This window comes from Pelophylax lessonae, assembly GCF_965119305.1.
Source record: "Pelophylax lessonae genome assembly, chromosome: 10".
NCBI classification, from domain to species: Eukaryota; Metazoa; Chordata; class Amphibia; order Anura; family Ranidae; genus Pelophylax; species Pelophylax lessonae.
In genome coordinates this window covers 70,488,251-70,511,400 of record NC_138777.1, presented here as the reverse complement: position 1 = coordinate 70,511,400, position 23,150 = coordinate 70,488,251, and the positions used below count along the sequence as shown (strand labels likewise).

The 23,150-nt window shown below is 43.1% G+C and overlaps 1 protein-coding gene across 1 annotated transcript in view; it reads right to left on the bottom strand.

Annotated features, from left to right (window-relative positions):
• The window catches only part of LOC309565332 (SITS-binding protein-like), a gene marked incomplete at its 3' end in the record, with an annotated part of 109,111 nt that overhangs the window by 12,948 nt on the left and 73,013 nt on the right, over positions 1-23,150 (bottom strand). The window contains exons 6-9 of the mRNA XM_082270246.1: positions 20,161-20,429; positions 16,283-16,419; positions 13,988-14,109; positions 9,548-9,727 (exon numbers count right to left, since the gene is read on the bottom strand). Of these exons, the coding sequence (XP_082126372.1) occupies positions 9,548-9,727; positions 13,988-14,109; positions 16,283-16,419; positions 20,161-20,429 (708 nt within the window). The remainder of the gene's footprint in view (positions 1-9,547; positions 9,728-13,987; positions 14,110-16,282; positions 16,420-20,160; positions 20,430-23,150) is intronic.

The following is a 23,150-nucleotide window of genomic DNA, read 5'->3' as shown; positions in this document are numbered from 1 at the left end:
ACTGTTCGGTTCAAGAGATCTTTTTTACAGATTGCCCTCTCTGTCCTCTTGATAATTGAGTCCCCAACTACCACAACCTTTCTAACCTTTCCTGAGTTACAGCCCCCCTTCTTCCTGGAGCCGTCCCTTCCCTGGCAGCTGGGGGAGGGCGCATGCTCCAGCTCTGCCACCCCTGATTTGATATTCTATTCTATTCTTTTATTTTATTCTATTCTGTTTTATTCTATTCTATTCTATAAATCAGCCTAAGTAGGAATCATCTAAAATCTTATTTTACTTTTATTCCTAACTGTATTTATTGCAATATGTTTCCATTTCAAATTCAAATACATTTTTTTTTAAAACATTTGAACACAATGAATATCTGAAATGAATCTGAATATAACAAACAAATTCCAAAAATCAATCATTCTAACATAACGAATAGGATGAAACAAAATTATTAACTTAATGAACGAACGCACATTTCTAGAAATGATTACACTCAGTTTTTGGAACACAGACACTTTGGAACACAGACAGTCATTATTCCCCTCTTTACGTATTGTTTATAGCATGGTTAATACTGCTTGTTAACAATAACACAGGCTCATTATCTCAAATAATGCCTTTACTATTCTCATTTGTTATGAAAACTGGCCTTTTTATGGTCACAGTTCATGCCATTATAGTAGAATTTATAGAACAGTTTGGATAAATGAGCCATAACGTAAGGTTTTTTCTGCACAAATATACATTCCAAATTGTCCATACATTAACAGTGCCCTGAAAAAGTATTTATACCCCTTGAAATTTTCCACACTCCAAATGTATTTTATTGGGATTTTATGTGATAGACCAACACAAAGTGGCACATAATTGTGAAGTGGAAGGAAAATGATAAATGGTTTTCAAACATTTTTACAAATAAAAAGAGTGACGTGCATTTATATTCAGCCCCCTTTACTCTGATACCCCTATCTAAACTCTAGTGGAACCAATTGTCTTCAGAAGTCACCTAATTATTAAATAGAGTCCACTTGCGTGTAATTTAGTTTAAATATAAATACCGCTGTTCTGTGAAGCCCTCAGAGGTTTGTTAGAATAGGGCAAAATTTTTTAACATTAAAGCGATTGTGTAAGGAAGAAGAAGTAAGCCCAGGCTCATAGTTATGTGCAGACGGAGAGTGTTTGTTAATCAACAGAGAAAGCCTATTTAGCCAAACCTATGGACAGAGAATTCCTGTTCACTTTCCACGCCCACCACTAAGTGGGGCCAAATGGCCTATATAAACACCTCTGCTGCACTAGGACCTTGCCTTATGGTCTACAGCTTCCTGCTTCCTGTTTCCGGTGTTGAACTCTATTGCTGGCCCGATCCGTCTCACCGCGCTTGTACTCTGCCTGAACCGACCCCTGGCTTGCTCTTCGACAACGTCTCCGCTTTATCCTGCTGTCTGCTGTTGCCAACTCCAGCCTGAACCTGACTACTCTGCTGCCTTCTGCTCTGTTCCTGACGTGCCTGCTAGTTACCGAACCGGCTTACCTAACCCTACTGTGTAACCGGCCCTCCTTATTCCTGCTGTCTGCTTCCTGTCCGCTTGCCAATTGTCTGCTGCCTGTGATCTGCCAGCCTGCTAAGCATCTGCTGCCTGTGACCAGTCAGTCTGCCAAGTACCTGCTGTCTGCGTCACAATCAGTCTGCATCCAAGTACGCACGGACCTCACATCTGCACCCTTCACCATCTGAACTTCTAGGCACTCGTGCCACTCCAGGCTGCTGTGCCTCCTGTTATCAGGGGTAAGAGATCGCCTTCCCCTGCACGTCAGGCTCCCATCTCCAGGTCGGGACAGATTGTAAATGAAAACTAAAAAAAAACAAAAAACAAAAAAAAAAAAAAAAACAGGTTTATACTTACCTGCTCTGTGCAATGAAATTGCACAGAGGGACCCTGAACTTCCTCTTCTTGGATCCTCCGCCGGCGATCTTGGCTCCTCCTTCCCAGTGAGCGCCTTTATAAGAAGCCACTTTCTATGGAGACAAGTAAAAAGGGGGTGAGGGGGGATACCTATGCCTAAACAATTTTTACCTTAATGTGGTTCTAAAAGGCAGAAGGTTTTGTATCTTAATGCATTCTATGCATTAAGATAAAAAAACCTTATGTGTGCCTTAGTCCCCCCCCTATACATACCTGAGCCCCATCGCAATCCAGCGATGTTGCAGGTGAGCTACAAAGTCCGGGGACTTCCCCTCTTCATTGGCTGAGATAGCAGTGGGTGCCATTGGCTCCCACAGCTGTCAATCAAAGTCAGTAAGCCAATGAGGTGGGAGAGGGGGCACGGCCAATGGACACACAGAGCAGCTGCTTGGCATGGGTTCCCCCATAGCAAGCTGCTTGCTGTGGGGGGACTAGGCTGGAGGGAGGGACCAGGAGAGCTGGGAAGGACCCAAGGAGAGGAGGATCTGGGCTGCTCTGTGCAAAACCACTGCACAGAGCAGGTAAGTAACAGGTTTGTTATTTTTAAACAAAAAAACAAGTCTTTAACCACTTGCCGACCGCTCACTCGAGCTCTACTGCGGCAAAGTGGTTAGTTATCGTCCAGCGACGTAGACCTATGTCGCTGGACTCCTCCCCTTGTGGGCAACGCTCGCGCGCCACCGTAGGCTCGCTCCCGCTGTATTCATCAACAGCGGGAGTCGGGCCAGGGGAGGAGTGGCGGCGATCGCCGCCGCTCTTACCCGATCGTCGGGGAATCGAGTTTGGAGATCCACCCGCTTGTGTAAACAAAGCAGGCGGATCTCCTAAGTGACAGACAGTGACAGATTGCAGGGTTCAGCGTAGCTGAACATGCGATCTGTCCTTGTGTCACTCAGTCACATCCCCCCACACATGTTAGTAAGCACCAGGCATACATTAACCCCTCCCTCTCCAATAAAATTAACCCCTTCCCTGCCAGTGTCATTTTTACAGTAACAGTGCATATTTATAGCACTGTTTACTGTAGTAATGTCACTGGTACCCCCAAAAGTGTCAAAAATGTCAGTCAAGGGTCCGATCTGTCCGCCGCAATGTCGCAGTCCCGCAAAAAAAAATCGCAGATCGCCGCCATTACTCGTTAAAAAAAAAACACCAAAAATGACAGAAATCTTTCCCTTAGTTAGTAAACGCAATAACTTTTGCGCAAACCAATCAAAATACGCTTATTGTGATTTTTTTTACCAAACATAGGTAGCAGAAAACAAATTGGCCAAAAATTTAAAAAAATTTAGATTTTTACATTTTTTTTGGGGGGAATTTTGTATAAAAAAAATGTGAAAAATATTGTTATTTTTTCAAAATTTACGCTCTTTTTTTGTTTATAGCGCAAAAAGTAAAGATCGCACAGGTGATAAAATACCACCAAAAGAAAGCTCTGTTTGTGGGAAAAAAGGGACGTAAATTTTGTTTGGGTACGGCGTCACAATTGTCCGATAAATTTGCACAGTGCCGAATCGCAAAAAGTGGCCTGGACGTAAGACAGCAATACTTCAATGGACGGAATGCGTTAAGGTAAAACATGTTTAGGCTTTAGAAACACTTTAATTTCCCTGCCAACCCTGTGTAAATTTCCCTGCCCTGTGTAAATTTTCAGTGGTCCCACCCCTTCCACACCCACAGCTAGCAAGTTGTCATGCACCTGGTAGAAGAGCCTGATTCAAGAGGAACACCTCTGACCCAGGGCTCCTGATAGAGTAGACAGGTAGCGGCAGGAGTGCAGAGTGGCATTAGTGCCTGATGGCCTTGCTAGCTGCAGGGCTGGACAGGATCTCCCGGTCAAGCAGCAGATGGTGGTCAGCAAGCAGAGATGCCAGGTAGCAGCCAATGAACAGTAAACAGGAACAAGCTGGCACTGGAGGCAACAAGTAGGTGAACTGCAGACAGGTAGCATACAGATGGAGAACAGACACCAGCGGGTAACTGACAGATGCTAGCAGCCTGGAAATCCAGAAATGACCAGAACATAGATGGGTCAGACGAGCCGGGTCATACACAGGCAGACAAATCAGGTACAGATGCGGAAGGAGGAGCAAAGTCACGGTACAGGCCAGGTCAGTTACAAATTAGCAGAGTAGCAGTAATGGGCACAGGCAGAAGCAAGGTCAGGGACAAGCTGGGTTCAATGCAGGAGGAGTTCAGGAGTAGTCAAGACAAGCCGGGTCATTACCTGGAGACAGATGTAGAGCAGGGCCAGTGCTACCACTAGGCAATTTAGGCAGTCGCCTAGGGCGCACTGCCGCCTAGGGAGCCTAGCCGCTGGTTTCCCCTTCTTAGTCTCTCCCTCTCCCAGTCCCGCCACCGCCTGTGCTGTGCAGCCGCTCTGGTCTCTATACTATCACTGAGCGTGTAAGCGCCGGCCGTTCGCGGCTCTGCAATACTCAAAAACTGACCTGGCTGTCATTGGGGTCTCCCTTCGAGTCCCTGACAGTCTGAGATGTGTGAGAACAGAGGCGGCCGGTGCTGCACCTCTATGATCAGTGAAAGACAGACTGGTCACAGTTTGTGTGACCTGTCTGTATCTCTCTCTGCTCCATCCACTCCAGTATGCCTGCAGCCTACCCTGGGCTTCACACACATCTCTTCTCGCCCTCCTGTATGCTCCGTCTGTGAAGGAAAGGTGTGCGGGAAGATTAAAAAGAAGCAGCCGAGCCGACAATCACACTGAAAAGCTGCTGAATGAATGAGCCATGGAGCCCGCTGGATCATTCCAATTGAGTAATCACTTTCACTGACCAGACCCCCCAGACCTTGCTCTCCCCTCTCTCCTTGCCCCCCCTGTCTCCCCTCTCTCCCCCCATCTCCCTGAACTCCCCTCCCCTCTGTCTCCCTGAACTTCCCCCATCTCCCTGAACTCCCCCCCTCTGTCTTCCTGAACTCCCCCCCCCCTCTGTCTCCCTGAACTCCCCCCCCCCTCTGTCTCCCTGACCTCCCCTCCCCCCTCGGTCTCCCTGACCACCCCTCCCCCCTCTGTCTCCCTGACCTCCCCTCCCACCTCTGTCTCCCTGACCTCCCCTCCCCCCTCTTTCTCCCTGACCTCCCCTCCCCCCTCTGTCTCCCTGACCTCCCCTCCCCCGTCTCCCTGAACACCCCCCCCTCTGTCTCCCTGAACCCCCCCCCCCTCTCTGTCTCCCTGAACCCCCCCCTCTGTCTCCCTGAACTCCCCCCCTCTGTCTCCCTGAACTCCCCCCTTCCCCCGTCCCCTTTCTCTCCCTGTCACTCCCCTCTCTGTCTTTGCCAGCACTGGAAACAGCTTTACCCCTTTCTGTTAATGTTAATCCTTTCCATCATCTACCTATACATTGATGTATCACAGAATTTGTTTATTAACTTTATCCATTTAGTCCCGATTCACACTGGTGCGAAGCAGGAAACCCTGCGATTCAGTGCCGGTTCCCGCATCGCACCAGAATTGCACAATGGTTCACACTGAGATTTGCGAAACGCTGGGGGTGTCAATGTAAGGTTAATGACACCCCCCAGATTGGTTCAAATATCGCAGTACAAACTGTGAAATGGTGCAGGAATCATATCGCATAGGTGTGAACACCCATGCAATCCAATTCCAGTGCAAACCAAAAATAGGGACCTGCACAATTTTGGTGCAAATGCAATGCGATTTCAGCCTTATAGTTTATATGGCTGAAATCACATCGCACAGACATCGCATGTGATCTGGGCAGCAATGTGGTGTGAATCACATGCGATGTCTGGCATCACACAAGTGTAAACCAGCACTTAAAGTGGTATTAACCAGTTCTGGACCGGAAGGATTTGCCCCCTTAATGACCAGACTATATTTTGCAATTCGGCACTGCGTTACTTTAATGGACAATTGTGCAGTCGTGCGACACTTTACCCAAATAAAATATCCTTTTTCCCCCACAAATAGAGCTTTCTTTTGGTAGTATTTGATCACCTGTGCGATTTTTATTTTTTGCGCTATAAACAAAAAAAGAGCGACCATTCTGGAAAAAAATTTTTTTTCACATTCTGCTATATAACATTACCAAAAAAAATGTAAAAATCTAAATTTTTCATCCTTTTAGTCCAATTTGTTTTCTGCTACATATTTCTGGTAAAAAAAATCCCAATAAGCGTATTTTGATCTGTTTGCGCAAAAGTTATTGCAACTACAAACTAGGGGAAAGATTTGTCATTTTTATTTATTTATTTTACTTGTAATGGCGGCGATCTTCGACATTGCGGTGGACAGATCGGACCCCTAAACTGACATTTTTGACACTTTTGGGGGGACCAGTGACATTACTACAGTAATCAGTGCTAAAAATATGCAGTGTTACGGAAATAATGACACTGGCAGGAAATAATTGTTAGTAGTCATGCACACAATCACTCTTTTTCAGCAGGAAAGCAGTGGCATGCAGTCTGTTGTTGCTGGTTGCCGGAGAGTCCATTGATGGGGGCTGCTGGGGGATCTATTGTTGCTGGGCTGGACCTATTGTTGCTGGTGGGGGATCAATTGTTGCTGGGAGTTTTATTGCTGCTGGGGAGGCTCCATTGTTGCTGGGGTGGATATATTGTTGTTGGTGGGGAATTGTATGTTGTTGTGAGGTATATTGTTGCTGGGGAGGCGCTGTTGTTGCTAGGATGCATATATTGTTGTTGGTGAAGATCTATTGTTGCTGGGAAGGCTCTATTGTTTCTGGGGTGCACATTGTTGCTGGCAGGGAATTTTATGTTGCTGGGGGGGGGGGTCTGTTGTTGCTGGGGTGGATCTATTGTTGCTGGGGTGGATTTATTGTTGCTAGTAGGGATATTTTGTTGCTGGGAGGTCTATGGTTGCTGGCTGCAGGTGATCTAAATTACTGTCTTAGGGCACTTTCACACTGCCCCTGCTGCGCTTTTGCTGCAGGGCCATTGCAGTGCAGTGTACCCACAGTTTTGGTACGAGTTGCACTTTGCCATTGACTTTTATTATGTCCTTTGTTTTTGGTGTGCTTTCAGAAAATACCCGCAGTTGATCCAGAGGAAGGCGAAAAAACCCAGCAAAGCATGATCCAATTTGCTACAGCAGGGGAAAAAAATTACTTCCTGATCCCCCGAGAGGCAATCGGATATTCCCTGGATCAACTTTACCTAAAAAAAAAATTTAGTACCCATTTATATTATGTACACCTAGGAAAGAATCCAGGCCTTTTTTAAAGCAATCTAGTGAGCTAGTCAGAACCACCTCTGGAGGGAATCTATTCCACATTTTCACAGCTCTTACAGTGAAGAAACCCTTCCGTATTTGGAGATGAAATCTGTGTTCCTTTAGACGTAAAGAGTGCCCCCTTGTCCTTCGTGTTGACCTTAAAGTGAACAACTCAACACCAAGTTCACTATATGGACCCCTTATGTATTTATACATGTTGATCATATCCCCCCTTAATCTCCTCTTCTCAAGAGAAAATAAATTCAGTTCCTCTAATCTTTTCTCATAGCTGAGCTCCTCCATGCCTCTTATCATTTTGTTTGCACTTCTCTACACTTTCTCCAGTTCCCTGATATCCTTTTTAAGAACTGGTGCCCAAAACTGAACTGAATATTCCAGATGAGGTCTTAATATCTGTACAGGGGCAAAATTATATCTCGCTCTCTGGAGGCAATGACTCTGTTAATACAAGAAAGGACTTTGCTTGCTTTGGAAACTGCAGCTTGGCATTGCATGCTATTATTAAGCTTATGATCTACCAGAACACCCAGATCCTTCTCCGCTATGGATTCCCCCAGTTCTACTCCACCTAGTATGTATGATGCATGCATATTCTTAGTTCCCCCAAGTTCATAACTTTACATTTATCAAGCTTGTGAGTTGGAAACATCCTGTAAGTAAGTTATTCCACTGCAAAGCTTGGTGTCATCTGCAAAGACTGAAATGCTACTTTTAATCCCGGACCCTATATCATTTATAAAGATATTAAAAAGTAAGGGTCCCAACACTGAACTTTAGGGTACACCACTGATAACCTTAGACCATTCAGAGTAAGAATCACTAACCACTACTCTCTGAATTCTATCTTTTAGCCAATTTCCTATCCAATTACAAACCGATCTTTCCAAGCCAGTAGACTTTACCTTACACATTAGCCGTGTTTGGGGAACTGTGTCAAACGCTTTTGCAAAATCCAAGTATACTACGTCCACAGCCACCCCTCTGTCCAAGGTTTTACTTACCTCCTCATAAAAAAGAAATCAGGTTTGTTTGACAACTTCTGTCTTTCATGAATCCATGCTGTCTGTTGCTTAAAATATTTTTTTCCAGCAAGAACTCATCTATGTGGTCTTTTATTAAACTCTTCCAATATCTTCCCGACTATAGAAGTTAAACTAACAGGTCTATACAGTAGTTACTTGGCAAAGACTTTGATCCCTTTTTAAATATAAGCACCACATTGGCCGTACGCCAATCCAGTGGTATTATTCCAGTCCTTAATGAGTCCCTAAAAATTAGAAACAAAGGCTAAAGCCTCGTACACACGCGTCGAAATTCGGCCGGGAATTTTCGTCCGACGGCACATCTGCCGATTTTCGGCTTGTTAGTATGATGCTTCCGACAACCGACTTTTCAGCCAAAAAAATTCTGGTGTGCAGGCTATAAAATTTTTGTCCTCCGTCAAAACACGGCCGATTTTCGTGCAGTCAGTACAGATTTCGACAGGGAAAAATTTTATGAGCAAGACTGGACATGCTCAGAGAAGAAAGAACACAAAAGAAAGCAAACCAACACATGACATCACTTCTGAAGTAGAATTTTGTCATGCGGGAAAATTTGTGTGCAGTCTAGGCACATTCCAACCAACAAAACACAACTCTGGACAAAAGATGGACGACCGGTCGGCGGAAATTCGCTGCGTGTGTACTAGGCTTTAGAAATTAAAGCGCTCAATTCTTTTCGGATACTAAGACTGCTAAACACATTTTCCTTACTATGCAGCCTGCAAAGGGGATTTGTGACTAGAGAACGGTTTTGAAGTCTCCCACTGTATGTCTGATGTCATCTTTCCTTGATTGGAAAAGTCACAGGATAAGTGTCAACAGCAACTGCTGCAATTCTTAATAATACAGTAATGGGTAAGTGTTATTTTCACATGCATACAGATTTTCAGATTGCCTCTTCAGCTCCCATAATGGGCCCCATCCACCCTCAGGCCCCAATGGAACCAAGTAGGCTTTCATGGCAATAGTTATGCCACTGGTGGCCAAATGGGGATGGTGCATGAGTGTTGGAATTGTCTGTTTACATGTTTTTTGATAACCAAGGAAGCAAAAGGCTGCCAATACTGGCATTTCCTTCTAAAAATACTACTTACCTGGCTGTCATGCTGATGCATTGGCTTTCATACTTTGAGTCTCTTAAAAAGTATTGAAACCACAGAGAGCCAATTAGTATTTTCACATTAACCTTAGCAATGCCAGTTTCCATATCCTGTTTAGGTTGTTTTTTATTTACTGCATTGTATTTTTCTTATTGTTTATTGCATTTTCATAATATCTTTTTTCTGTTTCTGCTTTCATCCTTTCCTTACCTCATCTCCAATAAGAAACTCATCATCTGTTGCGAAAGCCACTGGGTCTTCTGGGCTGAGCCACCAGACAGGCCTGTAGATGGGGGTTCCTGTCCTAAGCCATTCATAAGTGTATTTCATCAGTAGGGGAACAACTAATTCCTGGTGCCTTTGTATGTACCGCTTTGTAAGATTGAGTACCTGTCTCATTAAAAAACATAAGCAGAATTGTATTCAGTACATGATTATTGCCATCACTTGCTGTTTATACTGCTCTATTATACTATACCCTATATTCATACACTTATTACATATATATACACTTATTATATATACAGGTCCCTCTCAAAAAATTAGCATATTGTGATTAAGTTCATTATTTTCTGTAATGTACTGATAAACATTAGACTTTCATATATTTTAGATTTATTACACACAACTGAAGTAGTGCAAGCTCATGAAAACCCCAAATTCCTATCTCAAAAAATTAGCATATCATGAAAAGGTTCTCTAAACGAGCTATTAACCTAATCATCTGAATCAACTAATTAACTCTAAACACCTGGAAAAGATTCCTGAAGCTTTTAAAAACTCCCAGCCTGGTTCATTACTCAAAACCGCAATCATGGGTAAGACTGCCGACCTGACTGCTGTCCAGAAGGCCATCATTGACACCCTTAAGCAAGAGGGTAAGACACAGAAAGAAATTTCTGAACGAATAGGCTGTTCCCAGAGTGCTGTATTAAGGCACCTCGGTGGGAAGTCTGTGGGAAGGAAAAAGTGTGGCAGAAAACGCTGCACAACGAGAAGAGGTGACCGGACCCTGAGGAAGACTGGGGAGAGGGAAATGCCAAAATGCCTGAAGTCCAGTGTCGAGTACCCACAGTCAGTGATGGTCTGGGGTGCCATGTCACCTGCTGGTGTTGGTCCACTGTTTTTTATCAAGGGCAGGGTCAATGCAGCTAGCTATCAGGAGATTTTGGAGCACTTCATGCTTCCATCTGCTGAAAAGCTTTATGGAGATGAAGATTTCATTTTTCAGCACGACCTGGCACCTGCTCACAGTGCCAAAACCACTGGTAAATGGTTTACTGACCATGGTATTACTGTGCTCAATTGGCCTGCCAACTCTCCTGACCTGAACCCCATAGAGAATCTGTGGGATGTTGTGAAGAGAAAGTTGAGAGACGCAAGACCCAACACTCTGGATGAGCTCAAGGCCGCTATCGAAGCATCCTGGGCCTCCATAACACCTCAGCAGTGCCACAGGCAGATGTCCTCCATGCCACGCCACATTGAAGCAGTCATTTCTGCAAAAGGATTCCCGACCAAGTATTGAGTGCATAACTGAACATAATTTTTTGAAGGTTGACATTTTTTGTATTAAAAACACTTTTCTTTTATTGGTCGGATGAAATATGCTAATTTTTTGAGATAGGAATTTGGGGTTTTCATGAGCTGTATGCCAAAATCATCAATATTAAAACAATAAAAGGCTTGCACTACTTCAGTTGTGTGTAATGAATCTAAAATATATGAAAGTCTAATGTTTATCAGTACATTACAGAAAATAATGAACTTTATCACAATATGCTAATTTTTTGAGAGGGACCTGTGTATATATATATATATATATATATATATATATATATATATAAATAGCAGAATTCCCAGCATAGGTGCTGGCTGTGGGTCCCCCTGGGTTACAGGGTGCAACAAAAGTACCTTTGAGCATGTTTCTCAAAGTGTGAGCACTGAGACAAGAACCAGTCCAGTATCTTTGGATGTTTAGGTTTATTTGGCAACTTGGATGGGAGAAGGGATGAGTGGGATACTCTTGCGACTGAACTATGCACAACTTGACGGGGACTCTGGATAAATGCTGCTTGATGCTGATTAGCGCTGGCTTGATTCCGGTTAGCGCTGGCAAGATGCCGGTTAACGCTGACTTGATGCTGTAACTTCCCTTTCTACTGGGGGGAAGTCCTTTTTTAACTCCCTGAGGTACTCTCGCCTGAGGTAGCTACTTGTACACCTTTACTGCACTGCCGAACACTTCAGGGCCCACACTGGACCTTTACTGCACTGCCGAACACTTCAGGGCCCACACTGGCGCCCTCTTTCACTTCCCTATCTTCAGGGCTTTGAACACTTGGCACCCCCTTTCACTGCCAATACTACTGGTTAGCTGGCTCCTGGATCCCCTTGACCTTCTGGAGTAGTCCCCTTTCCTAGGCAGACCCCTAGGCAGATCTTGAGTACTCACAATACTGTTCTTCCTGAAGACTTCTGCCCAGCAGCTCCACTTGGTCAGCAACACTCTGGATCCCTCTCTGTAGCACAGCTCAATCTTTGGTCCCCTTAGGCTAACCACCTGGACCACCTTCACTCTCTGACAGAAGGAGAGACAGCCGTCACCTCCTCCTGGGACTGATTCTCCTACCAAAAGACACTCTGTCACATGCTCCCCACAGATTTATATCCAATCCCAGGGTGCATTGTGGTAGACCCCACCCACTGAGACAGTCATAAACCCTGGTGTGCCATTGGCTAGATTTCCTCCACTGACCAACAAGATCCCTCATTGGACACAGTGGGGAGACTCCCTAGACTCAATAGACACACGTGAAAACATGGGACAGCTAGCTAACAATTCAGGCCCCCCTGATAAGCAGACAGGGCCACATATGCATTTTCCTAGCACCTGCCTTGGAGTGTGCTACATACATATATATATATATATATATATATATATATATATATATATATATATATATATATATTTGATCGCCTGCAGATTTTCTAAGTTTGCCCACTTACAAAGAAATAAAGGGTCTATAATTTTTTATCAAAGGTGTATGGTAAAGAATAGAGACAGAATACCAACCAAAAATCCAGAAAAAACACATGATACAAAGTGAGTCAGTGAGTAAAATAAGTATTTGTTCCCCATGAAAAAACATTACTTAGTGGAGAAAACCTTGTTGGCAAGCACAGAGGTAAGAGGTTTCTTGTAGTTGGTGACCCCGCTCGTTCACGGGCATCCCCGCGTGTGTGACCGGTGGCTCCGATGTAAACACATCCGTCTATCATTCTCCCTGATGTAAAGGCAGAGACTATATGATCCTGCTATGTAGGATCATATGTCTCTGTGGTTACATCATTAGCCAGGCCCCCCCACAGTTAGAAACACGTCATTTTGACAGTAACAGTGCATATTTATAGCACTGATTACTGTAGTAATGTCACTGGTACCCCCAAAAGTGTCAAAAATGTCAGTTAAGGGTCTGATCTGTCCACCGCAATGTCACAGTCCCACAAAAAAAAAAATCACAGATCGCCGCCATTGCTAGTTAAAAAAAAAAATAAACAAAAATTACATAAATCTTTCCCGTAGTTAGTAAACGCAATAACTTTTGCGCAAACCAATCAAAATACGCTTATTGCGATTTTTTTTAACCAAAAATGTAGCAGAAAACAAATTGGCCTAAAATGTTAAAAAATTTTGACTTTTACATTTTTTTGGGGGAATTTCATATAAAAAATGTGAAAAATATAGTTATTTTTTCAAAATTGTCGCTCTTTTTTTGTTTATAGCGCAAAAAATAAAAATCGCACAGGTGATCATATACCACCAAAAGAAAGCTCTGCTTGTGGGAAAAAAAGGACGTCAACTTCATTTAGGTACAGCGTCGCACGACCGCGCAATTGTCCGTTAAAGTCCCGCAGTGCCGAATCGCAAAATAGGGCCTGGTCTTTGAGCAGCCAAATCCCCCGGGGCTTAAGTGGTTAACATAGTGCCAGCTTGTTCTTTTAGGGAGATTTGGGCTACTCAGTATTCCTCAGGCTCTTGCTGGAAGGTGGATGACGTCACCTTCAGCTGGGGACTGTGGGCAGAAGCCAGAGAAAAGATAAGTACATGATCCAATTTCTCCCCCTACAGGTGTATTTTTAAAAATAATATATCACAATTCTGCAAGGGAGCACATGTAAAAAAATGAAGCTTAATTGATAAAGCTAAGTAACTCATCCTACCCCAGCCTGCTAATTCACAGCAAAAGAGCATAACTACACCAGTGACATCAACACAACAGTGTACTCTCTTTTCCTGTCAGTCAGTACACTTTCAGTATTCATTTGACAGCACTGTGCAAGGCAGTAGAAAGTAGTAGAAATAAACTGTCCCTCCCTCTGCCAGTTCTGCTGTGCAGGGGAATACAAAAATGTAACGTAAATTTAGATTCGGATACTAATGCAAGTTGTATTTTAAAATATATTTAAGTATTCTTTAAAACATGCATAGATGGAAATGACATGTGTCATTTATAGTTATAAATGACACGTTATTTCCATCTATGCATGGTTTAAAAAATACTTAAATATATTTTAAAATACAACTTGCATTAGTATCCAAATCTGAGTTCACCTTTAACTTTCTATTACAGTGCTAAGAAAGCTTACCCAGTTGTCGCAGCAAACCCACGGAGGTGTATTAAAAGACATCACCGGAAGAAATGTGACAATTTGTAGCCAACGGATAAACAGTTCTTCTTCTGTTACAAATTCCCCACTTAGAGTTCCACCTTTAAATAAATGCATTTTAAGAAACTGAAACATTAAGTTTACCATTATTTAACTCGGTTCATTCAGAAAGGTTATTATTATTAATAGGCTTCAAAGGCAGAAGCTTGAATTTATACACACCATTTACAAATCCATAGAGTGTCTAAATTAGTGTATCTGAGGAATATATAGAATTCAGGTAATATACAGTACCTACATAATCAAATGTACCACAAAGCAAAATTAAGAAAGCCATATAACTGTGAATTTTAAAGAAATTAAAAGCATAGCAATAAAAAGGAGAATTCTCTAAAGTAATAAAGACAAACAACAAATTACACTTGCAATAAAAAAGATGCAATTACAGACATTATGTTGTTTAAATGCAAAGACCCTCAGTGATCTTATAGTATATACATGGGTCCTTTTTAACAATTAAAAAGTAATGTATATATTGTTGTGATCTATCCACTTCTCTCACACTGTACGGTGACCACTGACCACACATACAGTGCCTTGGAAAAGTATTCATACCCCTTAAAATTTTCCACATTTTGTCATGTAACAACCAAAAACATAAATGTATTTTATTGGATTTTATGTAAAAAAGCAACACAAAGTGGCACATAATTGTAACGTGGAAGGAAAATGATAAATGCTTTTCAATTTTTTTTTACAAATAACTATCTGAAAAGTGTGGCATGCATTTGTATTCAGCCCCCTTTACTCTGATACCCCTAACTAAAATAGAATAGAACCAATTGCCGTCAGAAATCACCTACTTAGAATAGCACTGCTCCCTTGAGGGCTGCTGGATTTCTCACCTTTTCGGGTCCCTCTGGGTTACCGGTAGCAACTGCATGCAGAAATTTAACACTTTACTTTCCAGCTCAGTCAATAAACAGTCTAGGCATTGTTGTTTTGTTGTTTTTATTTCATATGGGGATGGGAGAAGGGAAGAGTGGGATACTCCAAAACTTGAACTATTCACAGTTGAGGACTTCTATCTGAGGATGCGGCTAGGCTTGCCACTAGATGAATCTGAGGTAAAATTCCTGAATAGACAGCTTGCGTAGCACTTATCTTCAGGGTACTCGCCTAGCATCTCCTTTCTATCCACCAGCTGACACCCATCCTCTGACTACTCTACTCCGGGTGGCCTCCTTCCTGATCAGGCCCTAACACACGATCCCCTGTATTCATGATACTGTTTTTCTAGGTTCTCCAGTGTCTCAACCCCTCTAGTCAGCTCTCCTGGACCTCTGGGCTCAGCTCCTGCCTTCTGGCTCACCAGGCTGACTGCCTGTGACCATACACAACTGAAACAAAGGAGGAGGCAGCTGCCACCCTCCTTCCGGGACTCTGCTCACCAGCCAAAGACCCTGAGCACATGTGCTCCTGGTTTTTATACCACACCCCATAATGCACCGGGACTGCCAGTCTGTGCCAATCACTGGGGCTGTATCAAGATGTGGTTCCACAAAGTATTGACCCAGGAGAGCTGAATTCAAATGTACGCCACACTTTTCAGCCCCTGACTACCACCTGCACCATGTCTGCAGCCTCTGATCAGACCACCACCTGCACCATGTCTGCAGCCTCTGATCAGATCACCAACTGCACCATGTTTGCAGCCTCTGACCAGACCATCCCCTGCACCATGTCCGCAGCCAATGACCACCACGTGCCCCATGTCCACAGCCTCTGACATCTCCTGCACAATGTCCGCAGCTGCTGACCACCCCCTGAACCTTGTCCGCAGCCGCTGACCACCCCCTGAACCTTGTCCGCAGCCACTGACCACCCCCTGCACCATGTTTGCAGCCGCTGACTACCCACTGCACCATGTGCACTGACCCGACCACCGCCTTCACCATGTCCGCCTTTGCTGACCACCACCTGCACCATGTCCGCAGCTGCTGATCAGACCACCACCTGCACAATGTCCACAGTCACTGACCACCACCTGCGTCTCATTCTTGCCCATCTAGTGCACCTGTTGTTAATTTCATTAACACCAAAGCAGCTGAAACTGATTAACAACCCCCTCTGCTACTTAACTGACTAGATCAATATCCCAGTAGTTTACTTGATTAAAAAGCGTTCCTTTCATTTTTTTGCAGTGTGTATGAAGAATTCAAACTGGTGTATGTGGTAGCTGAGCTGAAAATTGAATGAACTGAAAGAAATTACCTATTGCATCTGGAATGAAAAAATTGTATCCTAGCAAACTGTAGTGCAGCACAGATGGGATGATTCCTTTCAGGCCACTGTAGCTCCAGTCTGACTGCAGTGGGCTCATTTTAATAAAGAATGGCAGATAGCTGGACCTGTTAAAAGAGAACATTGAGATAATTTATTGCAAAGTATATATTTTTTTAATTTAAGCAATACTGTACATTATAGAGATCATTACGTCATCTGCCTGCCTTTCTATCTTGGCCAATCAGGCTGAATGGCTGAGAAGCACTTTTGCCTGACACAATCTTGTTCTTGCAGCAGAAGGGAAGTCTCCCGAGCCACTGCCAGAACACAACGCTTCACACTGTATGTAGCTAATACTAATGTAGTATAATATAGTGCTCACAGCAGCCACATCACTTAGTAAGGAAAATAGTTTGTACGGGCCAGCTTGGCCCGAACAATCTAATCTTAAAGGTGCCAAGAATTCTGGGAAGGGGATGCCCCAGGGTTCCTTGTAATGTCATTAGGATTTAATATCATATTTAGTATAGCAATACCAAACATACAATCCGACATCATATTGTGCCAAAAAGGATACTTTACATGTTTTTATGGATTATATATACAACCTTAATTAGCCTGTATAGTAATGAATAGCAACAATGGGTGCAAGGAGAATCCTGCTGGTGCACAAGTCGAGCTCCCTTGCTTTTGAATAAGCCCTTTCCCTCACTATCAAATGGAGGGTGCATACCTCCCAACTGTCCTTGATTTGGAACAAAGTCCCTCTGCCCCTCTTTCCTCCTCATTTGTCCCTCATGTTGGTCTGATCTATATAGTTGCATATAAAATGCACTACTTATCTATCAAAAAGTGTTTTAAGTGCTAAACCGTCCAATTTCTAAATGATAAATTCCAAAAACCTAGATAAAGGATTAGTAGTGGTAAAAAAGCACTTCTGGGTTTAACCAATCATTTTATTTTGTACAATTCTCCTTTAAGGGGGTGTGTGGCAGGGGATGTGTTCATACCTACATACTTTTGTTAATAGGTGTCCCCCATTTCAGAAAGTTGGGCGGTATGAGGGTGGGATGGGCAAACCACGACCCTTAGCAGGCATGGAATTAGAAGCTAGTTTAGGGAAAGCTGGCAAACTGCATAGAGAGAGATTTGTTGACAAATCAAACATGGGCAGGTTTGCCCATCACTAGTTATGATTTGTTTGTAAATGAATGAATGACAGCCATATTCATACATTTCTATATATTTCAGCAAAGCCACGTGTCCTATCGGTCAGCCCTCTTTCATGGGCGTCCGCAGAATTGTTTCCAGGGCGGGGACATCATGTTAAGGGCAGCCATGCCCCGCCCCTTTTCAACAATGTCATGAAGGGGAGGGTCTTAGTAATTTACACATAAAGTGCAGGCATTCAAAGGTTTGAGAAACCTGATGTAAAAGCAAAGCTGACCCTCTCTGTTTTGGGTTAGTGCAGGTGGCGCATGCATGCATGTGACGTCAGTACGTGCTGTAACGTCACTTAACGTGCCTCTGTGCATGGGACCACAAATCTCCTCAATTTCTTTGCCCCGGGCTCCCCCTCTCCTGGAATGATAGCAATGGGGCCTGGGGATGGGGACAGAGGTCTGTGCGGCTGCTGATGTCAGTCACCGTGCAAGCCACGACTCGTGAGTATTTGTTTTTAAAGAGGAAAATAAGCCGCTCTTTACCAGTTTTCAGAGCGTTGATAGCTGCTCATGTGACTCGCCGCCTCTCTCCTCCTCTCAGCCTCTCCTCCTCCCATCCTGACTGACATCAGCTGGGAATCCTCGGCCCCGCCCACTGCAGGCAGCTGTCAGACAGGGAGAGGTGAGAGCTGGCGGATCACGTGAGCGGCGATCTGAAAACTGGTAAAGAATGTCTTATTTTTTTAAAACACATACACAGACACAGGAGCACGGGCACACTGGATTATTAAACAGACCAGACAGGATAGTATAAAGTGGCTTAGCAACCACTTTAAAGGGGAAGCTGAGATTCCAGGGGGGGGCACTTGCCCCCCCCCCCCATGAGGATGCCCATGCCCTCTTTGTGTGTTCAGTAAACTGAACTGTTTCACTAATAGCTGGAAGAAATTATCCGTGTCTTTTGTCAGTCAAGTAGACACATTTACATAAATTGCGCCTTGTATAAATGAGGTTAAATTAAAGCAGAAGTCCAGCCAAAAGTATAAATAACAAAACCAGCCTTTGCTGAAATATTTAATGTCAATTCAAAGATTTCCATGCACTACCTTTTTTCTGCCACTTGATGTCCTTAGGCTAACGGTCAGCTTCTTTTAACCTACTTCCTCTGAGCCCAGGTTGTCCTGGTCCCCCCTCACCCAGACTGTGGCTGGACAGTTAAAAGATGAAGCAGCACAGTGATGAGCTTATACCTCTGATTTCACTTCCTATCAACATGCCCCTTGTGTCAGCAAATTAAATAATTGGCTCCTTGTACTTCTAATCATGTCAAATAATTGGCTCCTTGTACTTCTGATCATGTCAAACAAATCTTATAGATTTTTTTGACTGGGTGACTAAAATAATAGACGGTGGAGGTGCAGTAGACATTGCATATCTAGATTTTAGTAAGGCTTTTGACACTGTCCCACATAGAAGACTTATCAATAAACTGCAGTCATTGAGCATGGACTCCCATATTGTTGAGTGGATTAGGGAGTGGCTGAGTGACAGACAACAAAGGGTTGTAGTCAATGGAGAACATTCAGAACAAGGTCATGTTACCAGTGGGGTACCTCAGGGATCTGTACTGGGACCAATTTTGTTTAATATCTTCATAAGTGATATTGCAAAAGGCCTCGATGGTAAGGTTTGTCTTTTTGCTGATGACACAAAGATATGTAACAGGGTTGATGTTCCTGGAGGAAAACGCCAAATGGAAAAGGATTTAGGAAAACTAGAAGAATGGTCAGAACTCTGGCAACTGAAATTTAATGTGGATAAGTGCAAGATAATGCACCTGGGGCGTAAAAACCCAAGGGCAGAATATAGAATATTTGACACAGTCCTGACCTCAGTATCTGAGGAAAGGGATTTAGGAGTAATTATTTCAGAAGACTTAAAGGTGGGAAGACAATGTAATAGAGCAGCACGAAATGCCAGCAGAATGCTTGGATGTATAGGGAGAGGTATAAGCAGTAGAAAGAGAGAAGTGCTTATGCTGCTGTACAGAACACTGGTGAGACCTCACTTGGAGTATTGTGCGCAGTACTGGAGGCCATATCTCCAGAAGGATATAGATACTCTAGAGAGAGTTCAGAGAAGAGCTACTAAACTAGTACACGGATTGCAGGAAAAAACTTACCAGGAAAAGTTAAAGGACCTTAACATGTATAGCTTCGAAGAAAGAAGAGACAGAGGGGATATGATAGAAACTTTTAAATTCATAAAGGGAATCAACTCGGTAAAGGAGGAGAGCATATTTAAAAGAAGAAAAACTACCACAAGAGGACACAGTTTTAAATTAGAGGGGCAAAGATTTAAAAGTAATATGAGGAAGTATTACTTTACTGAGAGAGTAGTGGATGCATGGAATAACCTTCCTGCAGAAGTGGTAGCTGCAAATACAGTGAAGGAGTTTAAGCATGCATGGGATAGGCATAAGGCTATCCTTCATACAAGATAGGGCCAGGGACTATTCATAGGATTCAGATATATTGGGCAGACTAGATGGGCCAAATGGTTCTTATCTGCCGACACATTCTATGTTTCTATGTTTCTATGCACTGTACAGGGACTGCAAGACTTTGCAAACAAAAAGTACAAAGCATAAAGATAATTGTTCTAGTTAGGTATGGGTATATAAAGAGAATGAGGTTACTTTACCTTGTACTTGCTGTAACTATTGCAGAATTTCCCAAATCAGTCACTGCTCCAACTAACATTTCAGTATATCGGTCACCCTCAAAGCCTCTTGGAGGTTGTATGGATTGTTCTAGAAATGTGTTGCCTCCTACCCCTTCAAACATGATGTATTTAGGACCAAGTTTGCTGATCAAACATTTTACACTATTCAAGTACCATGTAGCAGCACCATTGTTGCTTATATTCAATCTCACAGAAAACTGGCCTTTCCATCTTGTCAGAATTGGTACCTATGAGAAGAAAAGAAGAAAAAGAGCTTTGGTCACATGTTTACGTTTTTATACATACAGTAAAACTGTGCATTATTTCCATTATTTCTCTGGTAGGCATTCACTACATGTGGGCATTTGACACAAGTAAAATATAAAAAAATAACTGTACACCCTTCATTTTTTTTATTTCTTTTTATTGAAAGATTTTGCATATACATACAAAATAAAATACAAAAGCACAATACAAAATTAAAAAAAAAAAAACTGTGACTGCAGGTGCAGAATAACAAGCTGCAGTTATGCAATCAAAACCAAAACAAAGAACAATGCCTGTGATTAATACTGCAAGGGTCCCACAATATGACATCAGGAGAAAAGGACCTCTCTACAATAGCACATGTTATATATATGTTAGGAAAACATGACTAGGGTAGTTCAGATCCCACCTGTTTAACCATATTACCTGGATCATTACCCAACATCCCCCTTTACCGTTAAATTACAGCACTAACTCAGCATAAGGATTAAATGGCTGGTTATTAAACAAAACCATAAATAACAGAAAAACATTAAACAGTCAAATCAGTCCAGATCAAAGAAAGGTTGCAGATCCTTGACGATACCATCTCCCACAACCTTGGAGTCTGGGGTACCATTAAGTTAGGTTTTGTCCCTGGCCGTGCCAGAATACCGATTCAAGGACTATCCTAACAGACCACAGACCCCTACCACCTTACACTACCTAGTCGGCCTAGACTGAACCAGACCAACCATAGGGCTCCATACCTGAGATGGGTCCCACCATTTTATCGTTCAACACCATGTTTTGGACCCTCGTCAAGGACCCCAACCACCAACGTCAAATCTCCTTAGCAGAACGACAGAAAACGTCATCACCAGGGCGGTCGGGAGGGACATTTCTCCTATGATCTCCAGTCTGCAAGTGAAGCCCCTTCACTCCTCCCCTCCAACTACTCTCTCTCCTGCTCTTCCCCATCACCTCGTCTGCTTGGCCAATAAGGTAAAAGTCCTGACCTCTCATATCCCAACAATTAATTTAACCCCCTACTATCCGGTTGGGATGGGACTAACAAACTCTAGAGATTAAAGCTCTCCTTTAGGAGACAATAAGGCAATAACTATCTTTACAAAATATGCACGGAAAAACTTGCAACTCAATCTGACGCTGTAAATGGAGAAGCCATGCATCCACCCCACACCTTATCAAATTTATGAGGTACCCCCCTATTAGTATATGTGGTCTTATATAGGGAAATGACATTTACTAAAAGAGAAATCTGGGAATCATTTTTGTTTTTCAAAATCATACTTAGCTTGATGCAGCATCGGCTAGTTTCTGCATCTGTCCCCCGTCGGCTTACTGAAGTGCTGGGCTGTGAAGGGGGACGGGAGCGGCCGGCTCAGGCTCTCTGAGAGACTGAGCCAGGTACTGGTCTAGGCATGTGGGCGGATCCCGACTTCAATGTCGCGATCTTGCCTGAGCCTGGACCGACTCTGTGATATCAGCAGACAGTGGACTTCAGCCCGCTGTCTGCTGAAAATGGGTCACAGGAGTGCAAAGGTGCAAGTGCAGCCAAACAAGCTTTAGCTGTACTTCTCCTTTAAAGCTTTCCAGGTCAAGACTGTTGGAGCATCAGGTTTTTTCCATGATAATATTGTAAGTTTCCTTGCATAAAAAAATAGAAAGATAAGGAGAGTTTGTATAGCCTGGGTAGGAGCTAAATCATCTACTAAGCTCAAGAGACAAAGTCTCACTGATCGTTGAAGGGGTATGGTAGTAAAAGCATGAGCATACTAATACTGGCCATACAATAGCCGAAAAATCATTCGAAAATCTGTAATTTGGTCCGTTTGTTCTTTTTCCGTCCAGTTAATGGGCACAAATAGAAAATTGGTTTTAACTTTTCAGAGCCGAAAAATCGAAGGAACAGTTTGGAAAATTCTGCTGAACGAACAATAAATTGAAAGGTTAATGTGTTTCTCGCCCAAACTGTTTGCACTAGGCATATGTGACAAACTGAACAAAAAACGGATTAATTTATGTCCATTGAACGATTTATCATTGGAAATTCAGTCATTACATGATGGCACGATCGTCTGCTCTCACAGCCGACTTTTCATTTTTCGAAAATGAGTTTGAACGATTTTTCGGCTAGTGTATGGCCAGCTTAAAGTACATCAGCCCAATACGTCTAAATAGCTGGGCAGTCCCAAAACACATGCATGAAATCAGCCCCAGTGGCTGAGCAACAACAGCATGAGGAGGAATTGTCCCCAAAAATGTTTGCCAACCTCGTGGGAAGTCAACTGTATACCCTTCTTGACTTGAAAATCAACGAATTACATTATTTATTATACTGTATATGATGCAAAAATGTGTATAACAATATCTATTTGTTTGTCCCCCATAATCTGATTTAATTCTTGGACCTTTCGTTTTCCGCTCTAATTCTGTATACAATGCACTGCATTCTTAAAATTGCATGTACATTTTTTTCTTTAATTTCAATTATAAAGTGCAATAGGGGATATACAAATACAAATAGTGCAGCGCTAACACATATAATATTAATAGAGAGTGGAAGAAATGTCCCAAGGTGTAGATATGGTGATTCATGCACATATATGAAAACTGTGCTCCACTTCGTGCTATTCCGTCACCCAGTCACACTAGCTGCTCACCTTAGGATTAGCCCCTGTGTCACCAGACGGGCTAAT